The 25,424-nt window shown below is 35.7% G+C and overlaps 3 protein-coding genes across 5 annotated transcripts in view; all 3 read left to right on the forward strand.

Moving 5' to 3' along the window:
* The window catches only part of LOC101892671 (facilitated trehalose transporter Tret1-2 homolog), a 122,807-nt gene extending 119,576 nt beyond the window's left edge, over positions 1-3,231 (forward strand). For all 3 annotated transcript variants that reach the window (XM_059129074.1, XM_059129073.1, XM_059129075.1), the window contains one exon: positions 59-3,231. In XM_059129074.1, coding sequence (XP_058985057.1) covers positions 59-619 — 561 coding nt within the window. In that variant the 3' untranslated portion in view covers positions 620-3,231. The remainder of the gene's footprint in view (positions 1-58) is intronic.
* Positions 624-23,473, forward strand: LOC105261789 (uncharacterized). The gene is made up of 10 exons (XM_059129291.1): positions 624-632; positions 4,197-4,271; positions 8,659-8,784; positions 11,373-11,752; positions 11,817-11,930; positions 13,801-14,692; positions 20,164-20,361; positions 20,439-20,815; positions 20,876-20,989; positions 22,424-23,473. Exons 1-10 carry the CDS (start codon positions 624-626, stop codon positions 23,433-23,435), a joined length of 3,297 nt encoding a protein of 1,098 aa, XP_058985274.1. The 3' UTR covers positions 23,436-23,473.
* Positions 11,081-14,863, forward strand: LOC101892495 (probable cytochrome P450 12c1, mitochondrial). Its single transcript, XM_011294118.3, has 4 exons — positions 11,081-11,241; positions 11,373-11,752; positions 11,817-11,930; positions 13,801-14,863. Exons 1-4 carry the CDS (start codon positions 11,152-11,154, stop codon positions 14,801-14,803), a joined length of 1,587 nt encoding a protein of 528 aa, XP_011292420.3. The 5' UTR covers positions 11,081-11,151; the 3' UTR covers positions 14,804-14,863.
* Positions 23,474-25,424: the final 1,951 nt, after the last annotated feature.

The following is a 25,424-nucleotide window of genomic DNA, read 5'->3' on the forward strand; positions in this document are numbered from 1 at the left end:
TTTCTTTCAATGTTCATATAAAAATATATTAATTTTGCTCCTTTCCTTTCTCTTGCAGGATGCTGATACCGGTATTGATGCCAATCTCTCAACAATTGTCGTTGGTATTATGCAAGTCATTGCCACCTTTGTCTCGGTCATGGTTGTGGATAAATTGGGTCGCCGTCTCTTGCTTTTGGCCTCTGCCTCTGTGATGGCTTTGTCCACCATTGCCATGGGTGTCTATTTCTATATGAAGGAAAATGGCGATTCCGTTGAAAGTCTTGGCTGGTTACCCGTGTGCAGTTTGTGTGTTTTCATTATTATGTTCTCGATTGGTTTCGGTCCAGTACCATGGTTGATGATGGGTGAACTGTTTGCCTCGGATATCAAGGGTGTTGCTGGCTCCATTGCTGGTACATCGAATTGGGTTTTGGCATTCATTGTTACCAAGACTTTTGTCAATCTCAAGGAGGCTTTGGGTAGTGGTCCCACTTTCTGGTTATTTGCTGGTATTACCGTTGTGGGAGCTATCTTCGTGTTTGTGTTTGTGCCCGAAACGAAGGGTAAGAGTCTGAATGAAATTCAACAAGAATTGGAAGGCAAGAAACCAAATCAAACCAATGGCAATGCTATTTAAAGAGATGCAGCAAGTAAGGAGGAGCGAAAGAGAGAGAGAGCGAAGCAGTCATCATTGTGGGAGTGTAAAAAGAGCAGCATGGCAAAGTAATTGAAATTTGAATTTTGGGGATTTGAAAAGACATGCTTAGTTTTAGATAAAGAAAAAAAAACGTTGTACAGTTGTTTGAGAAAATATTGAGCTACTTTTGAGGTTATGTTACCTTTAAGGGTTGCCAACTAATTTTTTCAAACAACTATTTTTGTATTTGGTTACACACATGTGTTAAAGTATGTTTATATATGTATGCCTATAAATCTATAGTTTGTAAAGTTCTATGTTAAGTCCAAGAATTTATTAACAAAAAACAAACAACAACAACCATACATATTCTCCTCACGACCCCACCCCAGAGAAATTTTAGGTTATATTTTTAAATAACTAAGAAAAAAAAACAACAAAAAAAGTATTTTGCTTTTGAAAAAAAGAAGAAAAGAAAACATGCAACAACAACACAAAATGCTCTCTCATTCTTAAAGAATGTGCATGTCGTCTAGCTGTCTACCCTGTATTTGTGTGTGTGTAATCTTAATGTATACCAATAGATGGCGTCCTTTTTATGCAATATTATAGTATGTTTAAAAGTCAAGACCTACCGCCCGCCCGCCTGCTCACAGTAGATAAATTAAATGAAAACAACAACAAATACATGTTCTGCAGCAACAATAGTTCTATTCTTGATTGTAATATTGTGTATTGTTTTTTTATAAATATAAAGGAGAAATATTTATTAAGTTAAAAAAAATGAATGTTATTCTAAAACAAAAGTTATTAACAAAATGTTCGCCTAATCCTTTTTTTTAATTTTTTTTTTTGTTGTGTTTTGTAAGATCGAGGTCCAAAATGGTTCAGATATATCCATCATACAATATATGTATACATGTTGGGCAAAGACTGGCAAGACTGGAAAATCTGCTGATTCATAAAGGTGAGAGTACATAAAAGGCGTTTTTGACGTCGTCGGCTGGCTTTTTCGAGGAGGAACAAAGGAGTTTTAGGTTGACATAGTTCGATTTTGGCCTACGCTCGTTTGTTCTTTTCCCAAGAAGCCAGCCGATGAAGTGTTTTATGTTTTCTCACCTTAAGCTCGAGACAAAAACAGACAAAGCCCTGAAACCCTTAATGGACCCCATGTTTTTTTTCTGTAAAGATAATATGTGTGCGCTTTCAATTTTCAAAATTTCTTGTATAAATCGAGATAATCAAAATGTTTTTCGTATAATTTGTTTCATGTCAAAATGTATAACCTCAAACAAAAAAGACTGAATTATTTTTTCGAAGTCCGTTCGAAAAATCCAAGTATGTTTGAAGATAATGCAAAAATATAAATAATGAATATCTTTTTTTAAAGCAGATTTAAATTCCCTTAGGGCCCTAAGGAGATAGGGGACCCTAAAAAATAACAACACTAAAGGGTTAAGTTAGAGAGCCTAGCCACAGAGAGCCTTTTTAAGGCGGCTAAATGGGAGAAAAATATTTTTTAATTAAAATTTCAAATGGTATTTTTTGGAATCTTAAATAAAAAATATTTGTGTAAATTTTCAAATGTTTTTTTTTTCAAAAATTTTTTGAAATTAAATTTTCAAAAATTGTTTAAAATTTTTTTTTGAAATAAATTTTAAATTTTTTAAATAAATTTTTAAATTTTTTTTAAATAAAATTTCAACATTTTTTTTAAAAATAATTTTTCAACATTTTTTTGAAAATAAATTTCCAACATTTTTTTGAAAATATATTTTCTACATTTTTTTAAATAAATTTTGAAAAATTTTTTGAAAATAAATTTTCATTTTTTTTTTTTTTGAAAATAAATTTTCAATTTTTTTTTGAAAATAAATTTTCAAAACTTTTTTGAAAATAAATTAAAATTTTTTTTAAATAAATTTTCAAAAAAATTTTTTAAAATAAATATTCATAAAATTTGTTGGAAATTTTTTATTTTTGTAAATATTTCCAAGTTTTTTTTAATAAAAATATGTGGAAATGTTTATGAAACATAAAAATTTGAAAGAATATATTACTCACAACTTTAGCTTAACCCTTTAAGGCACACATATAACAAATGTTCCCCTCTCTTAATTTATTTTTATTTTAGAAAAAAATTGCCTCAATATTATTATTTTTGTTTTATAATCTACAGACTTTTTAGTTCATTTTTCTCTAAAAATTTTAAAGCACAACAACAAAAACATTGTCCACAACAAAGCAATATTAAAACATATATGTATGTAATTAATTATTATTTTTTTTTTTTAATTCTGCATCAACACACAATTGAGAAAAAGAATGCATAAAAAGCAAGCATTTAAACGAATTTCTTTCGCTTTACTTTATTAATTTACAAGAAATAAAAAACATAAATAATTTTCTTTTTTCATTTCAATTATTATTTGTTTTAACTTAAGTACAACATACAAAAAACCACAACAACAACAACTCTTGCATTTTGTTTACACGCAAAACATGTGTCTGTTTTTAAATTGTTTTTTTTTACATATATACATATATATTTATTATTATTAATTAATTATTATTTTTTATTATAATTATTATGTTTAAACAAAAAAACAAAATCACATCATCATTTATAAATGTTTTATATAGTAGAGCATATAATTTAAAAATATAAATAATAATAATAAATAAATAGAAAAAGAGAAAATGTTTTATTAAATAAATTTTATATTTTATACACCACACATTGTTTTTAATTATTTTATTTAGTTTTCTTTAATTTCTTTAAAAAAAATACATTTGTCTTATAGAACGTTTACTCGCTTTGGAGAAGCTAGTAGATTTAATTTGTCATTTCCATTGCATTTACATTAAACAAAATTCTCATAAAGGAAATTAAACTGACGAAAACCTCTAATAAAAACATGGCATTAATTATTTGCGATTTACCCGCAGAGAATTACAATTTCTATTAAAATTCTCCATCGGCCCAAACACGAATGACAATTCCGTGGGGAAATAGACTAACATTTCTCCCAAAAAAAATAACTCCGAGGGAGAAACAAATAATAAGAGATGAAAGTTCGGCCAGGCCGAACTTTGAATACCCTCCACCAATGGGAACGAATTTGGCAATTCTCAAAAAAAAAAATTAAATCCGTTTCAAATTTAATTAAAATCTTAAAAACATTAGGGTCAATATGACGACGTGAACCTGCATAGACAACTTTTGCCATAAGCCATTACAATATTCAAATGCGAGACTTGAAAAAAATGGGAGAATAATGTAGCTAATATCATCAAATACCGAATATCGAGAGGTGCCGTTATATGGGGGCTATACGAAGACTTGGACCTGCACAGACAATTTTCTGTCTTAGGCTGTAGTATCCATTACGAATTTCAAATACCAACTTTGAAACAATTCCGGTGAATAATGTCCCTAAAATCGTCAAAATACTGAATATAGATAGGAGGGGGGCTATACCAAAACGTGGTCCCGCACAGAAAATTTTCTGTCATAGGCTGTAGTATCCATTACGAACTTCAAATACCAAAATTGAAACATTACCATGCAACATAGGTTACACAAGGTACGAAAAACACCAATTCGCGTTGCCAACTTCACCAACTATTTTTTTCTCAATTATTAGTGATTGCAGAGATTGCCTGTCGATGAAAACGTTTTCCGGGGGAATAGAATTCCGTCCGGATATTCATGATTGAACTGTGTCTTTGAAGTTGTAATTTCCAAGCCTTTCTTTGAAAAGTCTCTACCCGGTTTAACCCTGATAATTGATAATAATTAAAATTATATTACATTTATTGTGATTGGTCGATTAGCAGGATTAATTCGGGTACAGATTTTGTATATAAACGTAGTTTTAGTCAGTTTCCTCACTGACCGTTTTTCGGAATAGATTTTCCTAGGAAGATTCTGAGACTGGTCTCAGTCTTTTTATGGTCGAGCTCGCATTATCGCATGTAATCGAAATCCAAATTCTACTTTCGACTTTTCAATCTGTGCCTCCAATGAGGGAAAAAATATTTTTATCCCTCAGCCATATGGCTAGAGTTTGATACGGCCAAAACGTGCCTCATCAAAGACCCTAGGTCTCTTTGTACCAAATCCGTTTCGGGACATTTGGAGTCGATCTAGCGATGTCCGTCCACCCGTCTGTCTGGCCTGTTCGAACGATAACTGTCGAAGGGAGTATCCATTTGGTCCAAACTTGGATCAAGTTCGGAGATGGGCAATATCGGTCCACTTCTTCCTGCTGACGCAAAACCTGTTATGAAGATGATATATATCTGCCATCCCCTTCTGGTACCTCACCCAAAAAGGGTCACAATTTTCAATACTTATATTTGCCATAACTTGCGAAACAAGTCGGCGGTTCTATACAACTTGCTGTATCTAAATATTTCTCTCAACCAGAAACCTGAGATAAATACGGAATTTATGATTTCTCATGAAATTGAATATAAATGTCCGATTTACTTGTAATTTTGTCCATACCTATTATTTTTATCTGTATTAGATGAAGTATGAAAATGGAAAACTTCGATCGACTATATCTGGAACAACACGCACATTTTAACGTTTTCTAAAAATTATCACATTTCTTATATAAAGTGAAGAAAGTAACCAATATAGTGACCAAAAAAATTGCGACTATAGTCGCACAACGGCAACCCTGTTGTTGATTATTCGATTAATTGATTAATCAAAAGTCGATTTACTTATCCCTACAAGAAGTGCTCTCAAAGACATAGATCCGTTCTTATATCCCTTAGGGTGTAAGTACATAAGAAGCTTGAAGTCATGGCTAGGCATATTTTGTGATATTTCGTTTCAAAGTTCAAATATAGGGATTACAGAGCTGCACTAAAATCCTGCCGCCGCTTTCCAACATAATTTGACATAAATATGCCTAGCCGTCACTTTAAGATTTTTAGGTATTTGCACCTTTACTTTGGGAAAAATAACGGATAAAGTTCACATTATCTCTGAAAAAAACTAATTTGTTTTAAAGGAAATATTCATTAATGAAAACCCGATAATTTATTCTTACTTTCCCAAATTTTGGGATAACTGGGACCTTGATCCAAGTATAAGGTCCCCCTTCCAGCTCAGCTGATTACCACACGATCTGTCAATTAAATTTGAATTGGCTGCAACCAAAACAAACTTCAAAAATATAGAAGAAGAATACAGGTAGTCGCATCGCATAGCTGCTGGGACAATGAACTGTCACACCAATTTTTAAATTGAAAATTTTAAATTAATTAATTAATTAATTAATTTTAAATTTATATCAACAACCTACGATTGGTGTCGTATAAAAAAAATTATAAAATGTACTTATTTTGCAAAAAAAAAAAAAAAAAACATTTTAAAAATTTTTACATATCTACAATGTAGTAGAGAAGAATATAGGTAGATGCATCAACGCTTGGGAACATTGATATGTCAAAATTGTTAAAATATTTTTTTTTAATAAGTACATTTTATCAGTTTTCTTATACGGCACCAATCGGAGGTTGTTATTATATGCATTTTTCAATTTTTATAAATATCAAAATTTTTTCATTCAACATTTTTAATTTCAAAGTCAGTTTGTCAGTTCATTGTCCCAGCCACTGCGTCGATGCGTCTACCTGTATTTTTCTACCATGTGTTATACATACAAAAAATTGACAGCAAACGTATTCTCCACCAAATTCTTCTGTCAAGTCGAAAATATTTATTTTCGCCTCAAGCATTAATTTTGACATTTCATCTAGTAAAATAACAGCTGTTTTTAGATTCGCTCGAAGGAAGACCTTATAATTGGGCCATGACTGGGACTATAAAGAAAAGATATATAAACGGGCTACAGTTTATTTCAAATGTATAAACAATACAATAAACCACTTATTATGAATGTCAACATAAAAATAAGGTTGCCAGATTATATGTTTAATACTTAACACCGTTAACCGTCATAATTCATTAATCACAATACATTAACCGTATGCTTTACATAGTCAAATTTATTTTGGTAGGGCAATTATCAGTGTTAACCCGTTTAAAAACATTTGCATGTAAATTTACTTTTAGTTTTTTTGCCAAGTAGTCGAATTTAGAAATGAACTTATTAATATCATTTGATACCCACCTGTAGTTTGTTGGGATTTTATTTTACAAAAACACAAAAATAAAAAAAAAAAACTATTTAAATGAACTTAAATGAAAGATATAAAAAAAGCATACATTCCTAATACACAATATCATGGTAGAAGAATACAGGTAGATGCATCAACGTTTGGGAGCATTGATATGTCAAAAAAATTTAAATGTTTTTTTAAAGATAAGTAGATTTTTATATTTCTTCTTATACGACGTCATTCGGAGGTTATTATAACTCGCGTCTTTCAAAAATTTTTTACAAATCTAAATAATTTTTCATTCAACATTTTCAATTCTGATGTGACTACCTATATTCTTCTACCATGACACAATATGCAATGCAAATGACATTTCCAAACAGCCATTGCATTTGCATTGCAAATTTTGTAATAAAAATCAAATTATGTCAATAAAAACAACTAAATATAATTCTGTTAAAATATATCCATAAAAATAATAAACGAATTAAACATATATGAAAAATATAAACTGAAAAAATTATATATCATTGTCAAACTACTTTTTGTAAATTTTACAAAAAAAAGAAACAACTGAACATTTTATTTTACATTTTAAATGTGAATAAAATAATATGATAATAACAATGTATAACAAATGGACTATATATATGTATATCTGCTAAAAAGCGAATATATGTACTAATAAAAGTGCAGATGTAAAATAAAAACAACACACATACATACATATGTAAAATATGCGCCTGTAAATAAATGTGGTTATTGAGAATGATAAGCGTATTGTTATTATTGCAAAATATATATAGAGATCGACAGGTTGTCTGTACTGCTTTCCAACCAGGGTTTATAAAGATATTCTAACTTTCTAAAGCAGACAGATAAGGGGTTTACATATGAGCTGTCACTTCCATGCCGTTGCATTGAAGAACTGAATTATAAATTCATTTCACGAAATTAATTACAAATTCGCGTTTTGTTTATCAACCTAAAATGAAGATGCCATTGTGAAAAAATGCTGTGACTACCAGTTACTTTAACAAAAAGCTTGCCATATCTCTGTAAAAAATGCATATATTTTAAGGGAAAGATGTAATAATGAGAATCCGATAATGTGAACTTTATCATTCACTTTTCCTAAAGTAAGGGATAACAAAAGTGGACTATAAAGGGAAGATATAAGAACGGGCCTATGGATGAATTTTTATCGCCAATTTAATTTTATATTTTTTCTCACAACAAACCAACAACACTTTTGATTCAATTATCGGTCTATTCCAGAACCTGCAATAATCTACAAGTTTTGAAAAAATTTTTACGATATCATAAAGGGAAATTCGGTTATCATAGTAAAAACGTCTACATTCTTCCAGTTCTGGAACATACCATTTATTTTTCTGATGAAAATAGGGCTTGCTGCGATCGAAAAAGTACATAAGAACAATTGTAGAAGAATACAGGTAGATGCATCAACGCTTGGAAACTTTAATATGTCAAATTTTTTTAAATGTTTCTTTAAATACAAGGTAGCGCAAAAGTAAACTTCCGATGTCTTTTGGCTGCAATAAAAAAAGAAAATCTTTGTTTTTTTTTTGGTGGATTATTTTTATTTGGTCTTTGATTTTTTTTTCATCAAATCGAGAATATGATGTCATGTAAATGGCCGCCGCCACAGTTTAATGTCATTTGAGCCCTTTTATGGCATTATTGCATCACTATGTCCAAAACTTCCGGCGATAGGTCCTCAAATTCTTGACGGATATTGTCTTTAAGAGCTGAAACAGTCTGAGGCTTGTTGACATAAAAATGCGACTTCAAAAACCGCACAAAAAGAAGTCTGGAGCGGTCAAATCAGGCAATCTTGCTAGCCAGTGCAAATCGACAAAACGGGAGATTAGGCGCACGGGAAATGCATCCTTCAGCATATCGATAGTGTAGTGTGTGCCGTTGCATCGTCCAGTTGGAACCACAAGTTTTACAAACCCAACTCATCAAGTTGCGGCAAAAAGAAATCGTTAATCATTGCTTTGTAGCGGTCACCATTCACAGTAATCGTTTGTCCCACAACGTTTTCGAAGAAAAAAGTCCGATGACTCCTCCAGCAAAAACAGAAAATCATACAGTGAATTTGAGCGGGTGTAATGGCTCTTTATGGACGATATGCGGATTTTCAGTGCCCCAGAAGCATACATTTTGCTTATTTACGTATCCTCTAAGATGGTAATGGACCTCATCTCTCATGATTATTTTTGATGAAAAATCATCTTCTTCTTGGTGGTGATTAAGGATTGCTTGAGCGTACGTTAGACGCAATTAACGGACAGCAGCTAACAGCTGATGCACTATCTGGACTTTGTACTGAAACACTGTCAAACCTTGTACCAAAAATTCGCTGTAAAGACCGTCGATTGACACCCATTCGGCGACGCTTCCACGACCATCGACTGATTCGGATGGTAAAAGATGTCACGATAAGAGAATTACTCAGAGAGAGGCGGATATTTCCTAGTCGGATAGCCGTTCTTTAAGGCCGGTATGAATTTGTAATTTTTGTCAACCAAAATGTCAATGAGTGACAATAACCATCCCTCATTCGACGAGCCATAACCGCTCAAAATGGAAAACTATATATAGCCTGACCTATAGAAGATCTCCTTTACAGGGTGAGATAAAAAACTGTAACAAAGTCAAACGCCATAATTTTTCTTTTTTTTTTAAATATTCTATTGGAACGTCGGAAATAGCATCAAATTTTAGAATAAGTTTAGATTTGTTCGAATTGGTCTCCTTTGGCACGAATTATGACCTTCAAACGGCCAATGAAACCGTCACACGCTGCCCGAATGTTGCTTTGCGGTATTTTGGCCCATTCTCGGCGAAGCGCTTGCTTGAGTTGATTGACACTTTGGTATTTTTTAGTGCCAACCTTGCTTTCCAAAATACTCCAGACGGATTGGTATCCGGAGATTTTTAGTGGCCGTTGAGCGCTGGAAATGAAGCGAGGAACCTCATTTTTAAACCATTGTTGGGTGGCGCGTGCTGAGAGTCCTGTTGGAATGTCCAAGGTCTGCGGCCCAAATTTATGAGTGCCCAAGGCTTTAATACACCCTCCAGAATATTTTCGCTTTCGATAATATTCGGCATTTATTCAGACGTCACTGTCGATTAATACGAGCGGAGAGCGTCCATCGGCTGTTATGGCGGCCCACAACATCACCATGCCGGCGCTTGAGATCTGGTGGCCAACCGAAGGTGCACATTTTCAGCTGACCTCTTTGGCAAGTAAACATGATCATTTTGTTTGTTTACAAACTGCTGGACAACGAATGTTTTCTCATCGGAGAAAACCAAATTCGGCAGTTCACCACTTTCAGCCAATCGAAGCAACTCTTTAGCTCTTTTGAGTCTATTTTCTTTCTGTTGCGGTATCAGTTCTAGCACTTTTTGCAATTTCTATGGCTTTACCCCGAGCTCAGTTTTCAATATTTGCCGAATGGAATATTGCGATATGTTCGGCTTAAGAGCCATTTCTCGGTCCCTGCGACGTGGGTTTCAAGTCGCTTCTTTACTTTTCGAACCATTTCTGCTGATGTTGCTGTTTTCTTTCGTCCCCTTCCTTGACTTCGGGATGCTACGAGACACAAAAGATTTATTCACATTTAAAAGCTGGCGAGCTCTAACGATAGCCACTTGTGGTTTTCCAGGCAAATATAAAGAAATCACACTATCGCGCTTGAACTCCATCACGAATAACTTTTTTTCTGAAAAGTTCTCACCAAAATGCTTTTGTACGCTTGTAAACAATGTAATAAGCTGTCACTGTAATAATTTTAGAATCTGTCGAACGATTGGCTTAGAAATGACAGCAGTCTGAAGTTGGCTGCAGTTTTTTCATCTCACCCTCATTCCTAGGCGAATATCCGCCCTATTTATGACCGATATGAATTTCTAATTTTCGTCAACGAGTGATAAGAACCTCCCCTCATTCGACGAGCCATAGCCACTCAAAACGGAAACTTATATATAGTTCTCATCATCCGAAAGTCTAAGTCTAAAGTGCCTGTCCTATAGAAGATCTTCTCTATATTGCTCACCTTTGCTCTCATTCTGGTAATGAAAAAGAGACAAGCGATACTCAGCGATCTCTTAGAAACCCTTACCCTAACCTTTACAAATAAAAGTATGTTCAAAACTATTAAGTCTAAATGCCCCTTAATACAATTGTTATCTCTTTTAGAAGAATCGTCTAACGCTCTCCCATTGTAAATTGTTTTAATAACAAAAATAATGCATGTCCAGCAATTTATATGAGTCGCAGTCTCAATCAGTAGATCCACGATTCTCATTCAAACAATTGCGGTAAAGCAATTCGCAACAAACATAATCATATTATGTTATCAAATCTAGTAAACAGAACGCAAATTGTTTTGGAATCGAGAACTTTTTGCAGGTTCTACTCAGCTACTGTCGTTAATCCAAAGGTAAAAATTGATCCAGAGAAATCAGAAAAATTAAAATTCTTAGACCGTGAATTCTGAATCAGTTGATCTTGCCCCCCAAACTTGGTGGACTCGCCTAAATTTCACCTCTCTCTCTTCCTCTCATTTCACAGACCAATTCCTTGTCACTGGACCCCTCGTACACCAGTATTTTGCAAGAGGAATGGCAGCAAGCGAAATCCTTCAAATCCATACCAGGTCCAAAAAAATTTCAACTGATACGTGATTTTATGTCTGGTGGAGATTTCCATGGTAAAACTTTTGACTCGGTTCTGCGGATGTGTCGTCAACGTTACGGAGATGTGTATTTAATGCCCGGTATGTTTGGTAAACAAACAAATTTGATTACCTTCAATTTGGCGGATCATGAGAAAATATTTCGCACCGAAGGACCACATCCTCTGAGACCGGGTAATGAAATTATTTTCGATTATCGTTTGCAGCGTAAGAACGATGGTCTCTACGATGCCGAGAATTTAGGTGTGGCGGGGAAGTGAGTTTTTTTGCGGGTGACATATTTCGCCAAAATATAATATGGTTTTCATTCTTGGTTCTAGTGGCGCCCAATGGGGAAGATTCCGTCATGCCGTTAATCCTGTTTTAATGCAGCCAAGGAATACTGTGCTCTATATAGAACCCACACAAAAGGTTAATAATGATTTTATTGAGAGGTAAGGTTTTGGAAGACTTAAATCGACTAAAGTACTTTTGCGCATAAAAAACCTTCCGAAGATTTCATAATCATCAAAATTAAGTGGTCAAAACAGCCTATAGAGGAATTATACTCTTTCAAGACATCTACGAAATCTTAAATTTGAAGATCTTTAGAAGGTATTTCACAAAATACCCTTAAAATTTTTCCCATTCTAAAACAAACAGTCAAAAGTGGGGCGGAGCCGACAATATGATAGCCTACACCACTATGCATATTTAGTAGAACTCCCGCAACAAAAGAATTTATTTGAAGTAGATCATACCACCTATCAACAATTGGCTTTAGAGCAGTTATAGTTTGGTTTCGGAAGGAACTAAAATGTGGGAGGCATATCCAATTCTGAACCGATTTTCATAAAATTTGACGCATATATTTTAATCTTTTATATCAAATAATATTGCTATAGAGTGTAGGATATCACTTCGAGAAGGATTATATTAAAAAATATATATCGGAGCCGAGTTCCACAAAATGGAAACCTACTTTGCGAAATTCACTCCAAACCTGAAATCGGATTATGTATATACATGGAAGCTATATCCAAATCTGAACCGATCTCGATGAAATTTGGTAATGGTATTTCCGAGCTCTATAAGATATGTGGTACCAAATATCATTGTTGTCGAATGGATATTACGAATTTGAGGGACTTAGAACACCAAATCGGATGAAACATATATATGGGAGGTATAGCTATATCTGAAGCAATTTTCACCAAATTTTATGTACTTGCTTCTAGACTGAATTTGGTGGGATGTGCCAAAAATCAGGTCATTTGGACTGGTATTGGCCATTTGGTGCACAATTAACACGAAACCGGCTGAAGATATATATGTGAGCTATATCCAAATCTGAACCGATCTTGACAAAATTTGATTCTATTATTTCAAAGGTGTATCTGATATCTGGTACCAGAGATCATTGTTGTGGAATGCATATTTTGCATGTGAGGGACTTAAAACCCCAAATCGGAAGAAACATATATATGGGAGGTATAGCTATATCTGAACCGATTTTCACCAAATTCGATGTATGTGCTTCTAGACTGAATTCGGTCGGATATGCCAAAATTCAGGTCACTCGGACTGGTATTGACCATTTGGTGCACAATTAACATGTAATCGGCTGAAGATATATATGGGAGCTTTATCCAAATCTGATCCGATTATCACCAATTTCTATAGGCTTCGTCCTTGGGCCAAACAAATATTGTTTGAAAAATTTCGGCTTAATCGAATAATAGATGCGACCTGCATTTTGTTTACAAAAATACAAGGACAGACGGACGGACGGACTGACATGCATAAGGCGACTCAGAAAGTGATTCTATGAAGATCCTCAAAAGCAACTATGGGTCTACCTTGCTTCCTTCTTCCTGCTACCACTATGTGGTGTAGGTTATAAGAATCTTCGAAAGGCCCTCTATTTACAGAAGATGTTCTGTTCACACAAGGCTCTTCAGTAGCCACATTAATCATAGAAGACCGACAGGAAAGCTTCCATTCTCCAAGGTCTATTCATAGAAGACCATCAGGAAGTCTTCCATCAACAGTAGTCATTCTAAATAACCTTTGGAAGTCCTTTAATCCATAAAATACCTTCTTGGGGTGTTCTATTACTAGAACACATTCTGGAGGTCTTTAATTCTTTAATGCAAAAAAAGTTGTTTCTATTCCTGCGAAAGGTCGTCGATCTATAAAAAAACATTCAGCAGGCCTTTTATCCTTAGAATATTTTTTTTACCGGAGTCCTTTTAGAGGCTTCCTTAATGCAGAACATCTCCAAAGATATGCTAAAATTGTGTTCCATTTCTTTGGTTTTTCTAGAATCCGTGAAATACGCCATCCAACTACCCTTGAAGTACCTGAGGATTTTCTCAGAGAGATAAAACGCCTTGCTTTCGAATCCGTGGCCGTAATTGCCTTGGATAAGGAATTGGGTTTAGTGAGAAATAAAAACGCTGTACCGGAAGCTCAAGAACTCTTCAATAATCTCCAGACATTCAACGCCTCCCTCTATGATCTGGGTATAAAACCATCTATCCATAGATATATTAAAACGCCCACCTATAAGAAGTTTGAAAAATCCATGGATACCATAACGGACATCTGTCGAAGACATGTGGAGGAGACATTGCAACGGATTGAAGGTCGTGGGGCAGACGATGGAAAAAGTGTCTTGGAAAAACTAGTGAAAATTGATCGTAAAATTGCCACCATTATGGCTGTGGATATGTTAATGTTCGGAGTGGATCCAACCTCCTCAATTATGTCGGCGGCCCTGCTTTGCATTGCCACAAATCCGGAGAAGCAGGAAAGGCTGAGAAAAGAAATACTCACAGCCATTGGACGCAATGAGGCATTTTCCATGGAAAATATGAAAAACTTACCCTACTTGAGGGCCTGCATCAAGGAGTCGATGCGACTTTATCCCCTGATTTTTGGTAACATGCGTACCACAGCCATGGATTTGTGTCTAAGTGGTTACCAAGTGCCCAAGGGTACTCATGTCTTCCTAACCTCAAATATGCTCTTGAAGGAAGAATGCTATTTTCCTCAAGCCAATGAATTCATACCGGAACGATGGTTGCGTATGAAGGATATGGATAATCTTAAGATCAGCAATCCATTTGTGTTTTTACCATTTGGCTTCGGACCCCGCTCATGTGTGGGAAAACGTATTGTCGAGCTGCAGTTGGAGATTACATTGGCCAATATTGTGCGGAATTTTAAAGTGGAGTATAACTATCCGACTGAGAATGCTTTTAAGAATTATTTCATGAATACCTGTGTTATACCGTTGAAGTTTAAGTTGACGGATTTACCTTAAATGGGGTTTAAATAAAAGTCGCATTGCCTAAAAATATGCAATGGAAATTAATTTAAAGAACATTTTTGTTATTATTTAGAGGAGAGAATAGTAGCAGAGAATTTTTTATTTTAGACAAGTTTCAGAGCATCATAGAAGTAATAGAATGATCATCTAGCAATGTGCGAGCTTCTAAAACTTTTTAAGTCAGAGAAGAGCGTCAAAAAATCTCTCTTGGCAAAATGAGATCTTTAGAAAGTATATTTCAGAAATAGAGGAGATTTTGAAGACTTTCCGCCCGGGAGCTTCAGGTGGAAATACAGCCAAAAAAAGCTTTAGAGCCATTTGACATTAGAAAGAGCTATTTAGGGTATAGAAGAATTAAAGAAGGTCTTTTAAAAAATAAGTTTTTTATATGAACGAGCTTCGAAGGTAAAGTAATTTTTATGGAAGAGTCAGCTACAGGATCCCCATAATATATTAATGAGGCTTAAAAGGTCTTGTAGGTATAGAATGAATTCAGGTGGTATTTTAGCTAGATTGTCCTTGCTGCGTTGAAGAGCTTCAAAGGGCCTTTTAGCTATAGATGAGCTTAATAATAATAATGGAAAGGCCTCAGAAGAGCTGTAGAAGAGTCTTTGTAACCATCGAAATGATTCAGAAAGCTTTTTAGCCACAGAAGAGCTTCAGAATGTCTTTTAGCTATAGAAAATCTTTTGAAGGCCTTTAAGCTATGGAAAAGTTTCAGAAAACATTTTAGCTTTAAAAGAGTTTTAGACGGTGTTTTAGCTGCATAGGAGGTTCAGTAGGTATCATGGTGGAAGAATTCAGGACACTGATATTTCAAATTTTTTAAATGATTTCTTTTCTTTTCAAGAATGAGTCGATTTTTATATGTTTTCTTAAACGACGTCAATCGGAGGTTGTTATGATAAGCATTTTCAATTTTCAAAATTGGTTTGACAGTCCATTGTCCCAGCAGTTGTGTCGATGCGACTATCTGTATTCTTCTACCATGGTAGGTATATTAGTCTTTACAGATAGCTAAAGTTTTTCAAAATCTTCTATTGAAAAGGTGAGGTACCAGAGTGGGTTTATCTTCACAACAGTTCTTGTGTAAGCAAAAATGTTTGTATGTGTGAAATTTGAAGAGAGTTAGATGCTTATTTCGCTTTCTTTGTTTTTCAAAATCTTGAAACCTATGTGAGGGGAGGTACCAAACGAAATGATCCGATCTCTACCATCTTTATAACAGATCTTGTGTTGATAGAAATATTGAGATGTGCCAAGTCTGAATGGAATCGGATGTAAATTTCGCGTTTTATGAGCTTCATGGATATTCAAAATTTTGACCCTTTGTGGGGGAGGTACCAGAAGTAGTGAACCGATGCAACCCGTCTACACAGCAAACCTTGGGTTAATAAAATAATTGTGATGTGTGTAGTTTGAAGCTACAATTATTCGAAATTTGGATTTTTGAAATTTTTGGGGAGGTATTTGATGGAGTGGACCGATATTGTCCATTTTCGCACCTGACTTAGTCCTTGAAGGTTTGATATTGATTATGGAAACCCTTAAAGGCCTTCCATTAAAAGCTTCGACAGAAATTAGTTGACCAAGAAAATATAGCGGCGCTTAAAGGCCTTTGATTGTAAATTTGAAGCCCATAAAAAACCTATAGACGATGAAACACCTCTTCTATAAAAATTTTAAATCTTTGAAGGCCTTCTTATGAAAGGCGAAGCTTTTAAGCATTGAAAAAATATGTATTTGAAGGTCATTCATTCAAAATGGAATCCTTTTTACGCCTTCGATTTAATATTAAACCAATGGATTATAAAGCACAAAAGCATTCTGTAATAAAATGAGCTTACCGGTCTTCCGATGAAAACAGAAACGTTTGAAAATAAAAGCTCTGAAGCAATCGGTTGAAAATAGAGGACTGCAAGGTCTTTTATTAAGCTCTTAAAGGTATTTCAATGAAAACAAATACCCTTGAAGATCTTCGATTCAAAATAGAATTCCTCAAAGGTCTTCTATTGGAAATTCAGTCCCTTAAATATCAATGGCATACGAGCGCTTCGTTCACAGCATTAAAGTAAAATTGAAAGCGTAAAAGTATTCTATAAAAAAAAAAAACAAATAAAAAACGCTGTAAGTTTGCCCGGGCCGAACTTTGAACTCACCATTTGGAAAAAATTTGGGAATTTTCAAAAAAAATATATAATTAAAAACCGTTAAAAATTCTGTTAAAATCTTAAAAATGAAGAATGTAGCCGTTATATTAGGGTCTGTACGAAGAGGTGGATCTGCATAGGGAACTTTTGCCATAAGCCATTGGAATATTCAAATGCGAAACTTAAAAAAACAATCGGTGAATAATGTAGCTAAAATCATAGACTCTAGTATCCATTACGAATATCATATTCCAAATTTGAAACAATTCCGTTGAATAATGTCGCTAAGATCATCAAAATACCGAATATAGGGAGGTATCATCATATGGGGGGTATACGAAGACTTGGACCTGCACATACAATTTTCTGTCTTAGGCTGTAGTGTCCATTACGAACTTCAAATACCAAATTTGAAACAATTCCGTTGAATAATGTCGCTAAAATCATTAAAATACCGAATATCGGGAGATACCATTATATGGGGGCTATACGAAGACGTAGACCTGCGCAGACAAATTTCTGTCATAGGCTGTAGTATCCATTACAAACGTCAAATACCAAATTTGAAACATTTCTAGAGAATAATGTCGCTAAAATCACCAAAATACCGAAAATTGGGAGGTACCGTTATATGGGGGCTATACGAAGACGTGAACCTGCACAGATAATTTTCTGTCATAGGCTGTAGTATCCATTACGAACTTCAAATACCGAGTTTCAAACAATTCCGTTGAATAATGTCGCTAAAATCATGAAAATACCGAATATCGGGGGGTACCATTATATGGGGGCCATACGAAGACGTGAATCTGCACGGACAATTTTCCGTCTTAGGCTGTAGCATCTATTACGAACTTCAAATACCAAATTTGAAAGAATTCTGGTGAATAATGTCGCTAAAATCATCCAAATACCGAATATGGGCAGGTGGCGTTATATGGGGGCTATACGAAGACGTGGGCCAGCACAGACAATATTCTGTCATAGGCTGTAGTATTCATTACGAACTTCAATTCCAAAATTTGAAACAATTCCGTTAAATAATGTCGCTAAAATTATCTAAATACCTAATATCGGGAGGTGCCGTTATATATGTGGATTATACGAAGGCGTGAACCTGCACAGACAATTTTCTGTCATAGGCTGTAATATCCATTACGAACCTCAAATACCAAATTTGAAACATTTCCGTTGAATAGTGTCGCTAAAATCATCAAAATACCGAATATCGGGAGGTACCGCTATATGGGGGCTATGCGAAAACCTGGATCTACATGTCCCATTTTCTATACCAAAAGTCCTGCAGACATAATATACATTTGAATAAAATTTTATCAACCTACTTCATTTCGTTCGGGAGCTAGAGTGATTTCCACAGACGGGCAGAATTTTATGCTGATCAGGAATATTTCATTGAATGAAAGCAAAAAATGTCGGAAATAGCATCAAATTTTAGAATAAGTTTAGATTTGTTCGAATTTGTCACCTTTGGCATGAATTGTGGCCTTCAAACGGCCAATGAATCTTCACAATCTGCCCGAATGTTGCTCTGCGGTATTTTGGCCCATTCCCGGCGGAGCGCTTGCTTGAGGTGATCGACACTTTGGTATTTTTTAGTGCCAACCTTGCTTTTCAAAATACTCCAGACACAATAGTCCAACGGATCGGTATCCGAAGATTTTGGTGGACATTGTGCGCTGGAAATGAAGATAGCAGTGCTGAGTCCAAGGTCTGCGGTCAAATGTTTGCGTGCCCAAGGCTTTAATACACCCTCCAGAATATTTTCGCGATAATATTCGGCATTTATTCTGATACCACGGTCGATTAATATGGACGAAGAGCGACTATCGGCTGTTATGGCGGCCCACACCATCACCATGGCCGGCGCTTGAGTTCTGGTGGCCAACCCAAGGTGCATATTTTCAGCTGACCTCTTCGGCAGGTAAACACGATAATTTTGTTTGTTTACAAACTGCTGGACTACGAATGTTTTCTCATCGGAGAAAACCAAATTCGTCAGTTCACCACTTTCGGCCATGCGAAGCAACTCCTTAGCTCTTTTGGGTCTATTTTCTTTCTATTGCGGTGTAAGTTCTTGCACTTTTTGGAATTTCAATAGCTTTACCCCGAGCTCATATTTCAATATTTGCCAAATGGAATATTGCGATATGTTCAGCTCACGAGCCATTTTTCGGCCACTGCGACGCGGATTTCAATCAAGTCGCTTCTTTACTCTTCGAACCATTTTTGCTGATGTTGCTGTTTTTTTCTTCGGTCCACTTCCTTGGCGCCAGCCTACGCTACCAGTAACGAGCGATGGTACGAGACACAAAAGATTTATTCACATTTAAATGCTGGAGTGCTCTAACGATAGCCACTTGTGCTTTTCCAGGCAAATATAAAGAAATCACACTATCACGCTTGAATTCCATGACGAATAACTTTTTTTCTGGAAAATTCTCACCAAAATTTTTTTGTACGCTTGTAAACAATATAATTTGCTGTCACTGGAATAATTTTAACAGCTGTCGGACGAGTGACTACGAAATGACAGCAGTCTGAAGTTGGTTGCAGTTTTTTTTCATCTCACTCTGTATATACTAAATCTGTTAAAGAAAAATTATTGTATTTAATTGTACGAATGTGTCCTCGCCTCACGATTGTGTCCTCTTCACCCCATTGTGCAAATCGCAAAGATAAATCATTGTTTAAATTAATTTTCATTATTTTTCGTTCTCTTAGGGGGCTTTCAAGTAGCGTCTTTTGGTTATTATCAAATTTAATTTAATCACTGATAAACCATGGCCATCTATCAATGCAGGGCTGGTCGATTTTTGGGGTAGCTATTTCCAGTTTTTACTCAAGATATGACAACTAAACAATCATTCTTTTTCGGAAGTATCGTAGACCTTCCTTGTTTTCATAAGCAGCGGTTGGTTAGGTTGAGTTTTTTAAAATTCCCAAATATTTCCCCCACTATCTTGTCCTATCCGCTCGAAATCTCCATTTTCAAATCACAGTATACCACCTGTAGAGTGTCAAGCTCAAAAAAATCTGTCCAGCAATGATGACTTGTAGTTTGTGTGCTTTTTCGGCGAAGCCCACTATCTCATCGATGTCGGACAGATGCTCAGCCTATAGCCACTGCATACTCTGCCCGTCCATTATCTCTCGCACACTTCAAAATACAAATGATAATGAGAGAAATTTGTTTTGATTAGTCTCTGCGCCCATCAAGCTGTTTGCCTTCAAATATTCGCAGCCAGTCATTGTTTTTCTTTGGTCGAGGAAGGTATTAAAGCATTGAAGATGTTATCAAGTCTTGCCAGAAGACAACTACGTCGTAGTGACCTGAATACAATATGGACTTGTGCAAAATATTCTACAGCGGTCAATGTTAAGGTTCGATGGAACTCCATATCGGAAATCTCAAACAGCAACTTATTTATACATATATTTTTCCCTTCCCTACCTTCTAGGCCGACACAATTGCCCTGGAGAGCTCCTACACCAGTGCCTTGGCCGAAGAATGGCAAACAGCAAAATCGTTCAAATCCATACCGGGTCCAACGAAATTTCAAATGGTCCGTGGTTTCATGAAGGGTGGTGATTTCCATGGAATGCCTTTTGATACCTTCATCAAACTGTGTCGTCAACGATATGGCGATATTTATTTACTACCCGGCATGTTTGGCCAAAGTACAAATTTGATTACCTTCAATTTGGAGGATTATGAAAAAATTTTCCGCACCGAAGGACCATATCCAGTGAGGCCTGGCAATGAAGTGATCTTCGAATATCGTTTGGCCCGTAAGGATGGTCTCTACGATGAGGGTAATTTGGGTGTTGCCGGCAAGTAAGTTATGGCGATTTAAGATATACTGAACGAAAATCAAATATCATTTTCTTGTGACAGTGGAACCCAGTGGGGTAAATTTCGTCATGCCGTCAATCCGGTGTTGATGCAGCCCAGAAACACGGTACTCTACATAGATCCAACACAAAAAGTGAATAATGATTTTATTGAGAGGTAAGATATGGGATAAAATACTCGGTTTACATTTTAGGAGTAGAAAATCAGTAAGGAAAAGTCAAAAGTCGGGCGGGGCCGATTATATGATACCCTAAACCACTATGCATATTTAGTTGAGCTCCCGTAACAAAAGAATTTATTTGAAGTAGATAATACCATCTACCTACCTACCACAAATTAACCTGAAATCAGATTAAGGTTATACATGGGAGCTACATCCAAATCTTAGCCGTTCGCGATAAAATTTGGCAAAGGTATTTCCGAGCTCTATAAGATATCTGCTATCAAATATTGTTGTCGAACGCATATTACGAATGTGAGGGACTTAAAACCCCAAATCGAATGAAACATATATATGGGAGCTATAGCTAAACCTGAACCGATTTTCTCCGATGTACTTGCTTCTAGGCTGAATACGGTGGGGTGTACCGAAATTCAGGTAATTTAGACTGATATTGGCCATTTGGTGCACAATTAACCCGAAATCGGTTGAAGATATATTGGAGCTAACCTAATTCTGATCCGATTATCAGCAATTTCAATAGGGTTCGTCCTTGGGCCAGAAAAAAATATTTTCTTGGGCCAAAAAAAAAAAAATATTTTCTCAATCGGATTATAAATGCGACCTCCATTTTGTTCACAATAATACATGGACAGACGGGCGGACGGACTGGCATGCATAAATCGACCCAGATAGTGATTCTGTGAAGATCCTCAAAAGTAACAATGGGTCTATCTCGCTTCCTGAAGTTCTTATCACAGTCTCTGGAGTTCTCCATAAAAGACCTTTTGAAGCACTTCTAGCCGTAATATCTGTTCTGAAGTGCTTCTAGCAAATGAAATACTTTTCAAGGAAGACTACCAGTTCTTAAAGAGTTCCTGAGGGCCTTCTTAAAGTTCCTGAGCGTCTTTTAGTCATTGAGTAGCTTTTGAACTACTTCTGGTCATTGAAGAGCTTCTAAAGGTATTCTAGTTAGTGAGAAGCTTCTGAAAGTCTACCAGTTCTAGAAGAGTCGCTGAGGGTCTTCTAGCGTCTTCTAGTCATAGAGTAGCTTTTTGACCGACTTCTGGTCATTGAGGCCGTCTAGTTACTGAAGAGGTGCTTAAGTTCTCCTAGAAGAGTTTCTGAAGCTTTCTAGATTAAAAAGTGTCTTCTAACCTCTTATAGCCCTTCGGGTTAATTAAGTCCTTCTGGTTATAGAAGACTTCAATAATGTCTTTTAGGCATAGAAAACCATCAGGCAGACTTACATGTATCTAAGAACTTCAAAAGGCTATATAAAAAAGCTTCAGTTACCCTATTCTTCCTATGCTATCATTCTAGGAACTCCCCTTCTTTAGGTGAAGATTTTTCTTAAAGTCAGTTATTCGAAACTATCCTTTCTTTATTTTTTTCTATCGAACCTACTCACATTTTTCTTTGTCTTTCAGAATTCGCAAAATACGTAACCCATCCACCCTTGAAGTTCCCGAAGATTTCCTCTCCGAAATCAAACGTTTGGCCTTTGAGTCCGTGGCTGTTATTGCATTGGACAAAGATTTGGGTTTGGTGCGCAACAAGGCCTCAGTGCCTGAGGCTCAAGAGCTCTTCGATAATTTACAAAGCTTCAGCAGATCCCTCTACGACCTGGGCGTAAAACCCTCCCTTTACAGATACATTAAAACGCCAAGCTATAGACGTTTTGAGAATTCCATGAACACTGTTACGGACATTTGTAGCAAATTTGTTGATGAGGCATTGCAACGGATTGAGACTCGTGGCGATCAGGCGGAGGGTAAAAGTGTTTTGGAGAAATTAATCAAAATCGATCGGAAAATTGCCATTATTATGGCTATTGATATGCTTATTGCCGGTGTTGATACCACATCCTCGGTTATGTCAGCCATAATGTTGTGCCTGGCCACCAATCCTGAGAAACAAGAGAAGTTAAGGCAGGAGATTTTAACAAATATTGGCAAAAGTGAAAACTTTACAATGGAAAATATGAAAAATGTACCCTATCTCAGAGCTTGCATTAAGGAATCGTTGCGCACATATCCTCTGGTGTTTGGCAATATGCGAGCCTTGGGCCAGGATTTGTGTTTGAGCGGCTATCAAGTGCCCAAGGGTACAAATGTCTTTTTGACTTCAAATCTCCTGCTGCAAGAGGAAAAATATTTCACCAAGGCCAAAGAATTTATTCCAGAACGTTGGTTACGCTCCTCCAGTGCCGAAGATATCACAGCCCGAAATACTAATCCATTTATATTTTTACCATTTGGCTTTGGGCCACGTTCGTGTGTGGGAAAACGTATTGTTGATCTACAACTGGAGATTACATTGGCGAATATTGTGCGCAACTTTAAAATGGAATATAACTATCCGACGGAGAATGCCTTCAAGAATTACTTTATGAATACCTGTGTTATACCGTTGAAATTTAAGTTTACTGATTTGAAATAAAAACAGAACTTTGAATATACTCCACCATTGGAAACGAGTTTGGCCATTTTCAAAAAAAAAAAAAAAAAAAAAACGGATAAAATCTTAAAAATACCGAATGTAGCCATTATATTAGGGTCTATGCGACGATGTGGACATGCATGGGCAACTTTAGTCATAAGCCATTACAATATTCAAATGCGAAACTTGAAAATTCGGCGAATAATGTCGCTAAAATCATCAAAATAACGAATATCGGGAGGTACCGTTATATGGGGACTATACGAAGACGTGGACTTGCACAGACAATTTTCTGTCTTAGGCTGTAGTATCCATTACCAACTTCAGATACCAAATTTGAAACATTTTCGGTGAATGATGTCTCTAAAATCATCAAAATACCGAATATCGGGAGGTACTGTTATATGGGGGCTATACGAAGACGTGGACTTCCACAGATAATCTTCTGCCTTAGGCTGTAGTATTCATTACGAACTTCAAATACCAAATTTGAAACAATTCCAGTGAATAATGTCGCTAAAATCATCCAAATACCGAAAATTGGGTGGTACCATTATATGAGGGCTACACGAAAACGTGGACTTAAACAGGCGATTTTCCGTCTTAGGCTACAGTAACCATTACAAACTTAAGTAACCAAATTTGAAACAATTCCTCTGAATAATGTCGCTAAAATCATCAAAATACCGAATATGGGGAGGTACTGTTATTGGGGGCTATACGAAGACGTGGACCTGCACAGACAATTTTCTGTCATAGGCTGTAATATCCATTACGTACTTCAAATACAAAATTTGAAACAATTCCGGTAAATAATGTCGCTTAAATCACCAAAATACCGAAAATAGGGAGGTATCGTTATATGGGGGCTATACGAAGACGTGGACCTGCATAGACAATTTTCTGTCATAGGCTGTAGTATCCATTTCGAACTTTAAATACCAAATATGAAACAATTCCGGTTAATAATGTAGCTAAAATCATCAAAATACCGAATATAGGGAGGTGCCGTTATATGGGGGCTATACGAAGACGTGGACATGCACACACAATTTTCTGTCTTAGGCTGAAATATCCATTACGAACTTCAAATACCAAATTTAAAATATTTTCGGTGAATAATGTCGCTAAAATTATCAAAATACCGAATATCGGGAGGTTTCACTATATGGGGGCTATACGAAGACCTGGACTTGCACAGGTAATTTCTGTCTTTGGCTGTAGTATCCATTGCGTACTTCAAATACCAAATTTGAAACAATTCCGGTGAATAATGTCGCCAAAATCACCAAAATACCGAAAATAGGGAGGTGCCCTAATATGGGGGCTATACGAAGACGTGGATCTACATTTTTAATTTGAAAAGTCCTGCAATCATAATAAACATTTAAGTAAAATTTTATCAGCCTACTTCATTTCTTTCGGAAGCTAGAGTGATTTCCACAGACGGATGGACTTCGCTAAATCGACATAGAATTTTATGCTGATCCATACTATGGTTAGATTTTATCCTTTTCTGGCAAGAGACCATTCCGAATTGATGGGAATTGTGAAAATCGGCCCAGCGGTTCTTGATTTATAAGCAGAATAAATAAGAACAATTTTTTACATATATATTGTACCTATTTTGCTATATATCCGATTGCTTGGCAATTAGCATCACTTTAATGGCCAGAAGTGATCTTTTAATGTATTTGTGATTTGACTGGGATTAAAAATATTAGCGGTTTAGTTGAAATTTTCCTATTTTCTAAACTAAAAGTTAGGGTCTATTTTAGCCGCTAATTATCTCTGCCCAGTCTCAAACTCTAACTCCATGTAAGTTTTCGCGTCGATTGGTTCATAATTGTGGCCTATAGAGCAACTGCAAAATCAGGAAGACTTTCTGTTTTTGGTCCATCGTGCGATCATTTCCAAAAACAATAGGGTTCTATTCTGACCCTAACCCCATTTCCATTTTCAATTTCGTGAGGATCGGTTCATAATTGC

The sequence above is a fragment of the Musca domestica genome, unplaced genomic scaffold (assembly GCF_030504385.1).
Source record: "Musca domestica strain aabys unplaced genomic scaffold, Musca_domestica.polishedcontigs.V.1.1 6, whole genome shotgun sequence".
NCBI classification, from domain to species: domain Eukaryota; kingdom Metazoa; phylum Arthropoda; class Insecta; order Diptera; family Muscidae; genus Musca; species Musca domestica.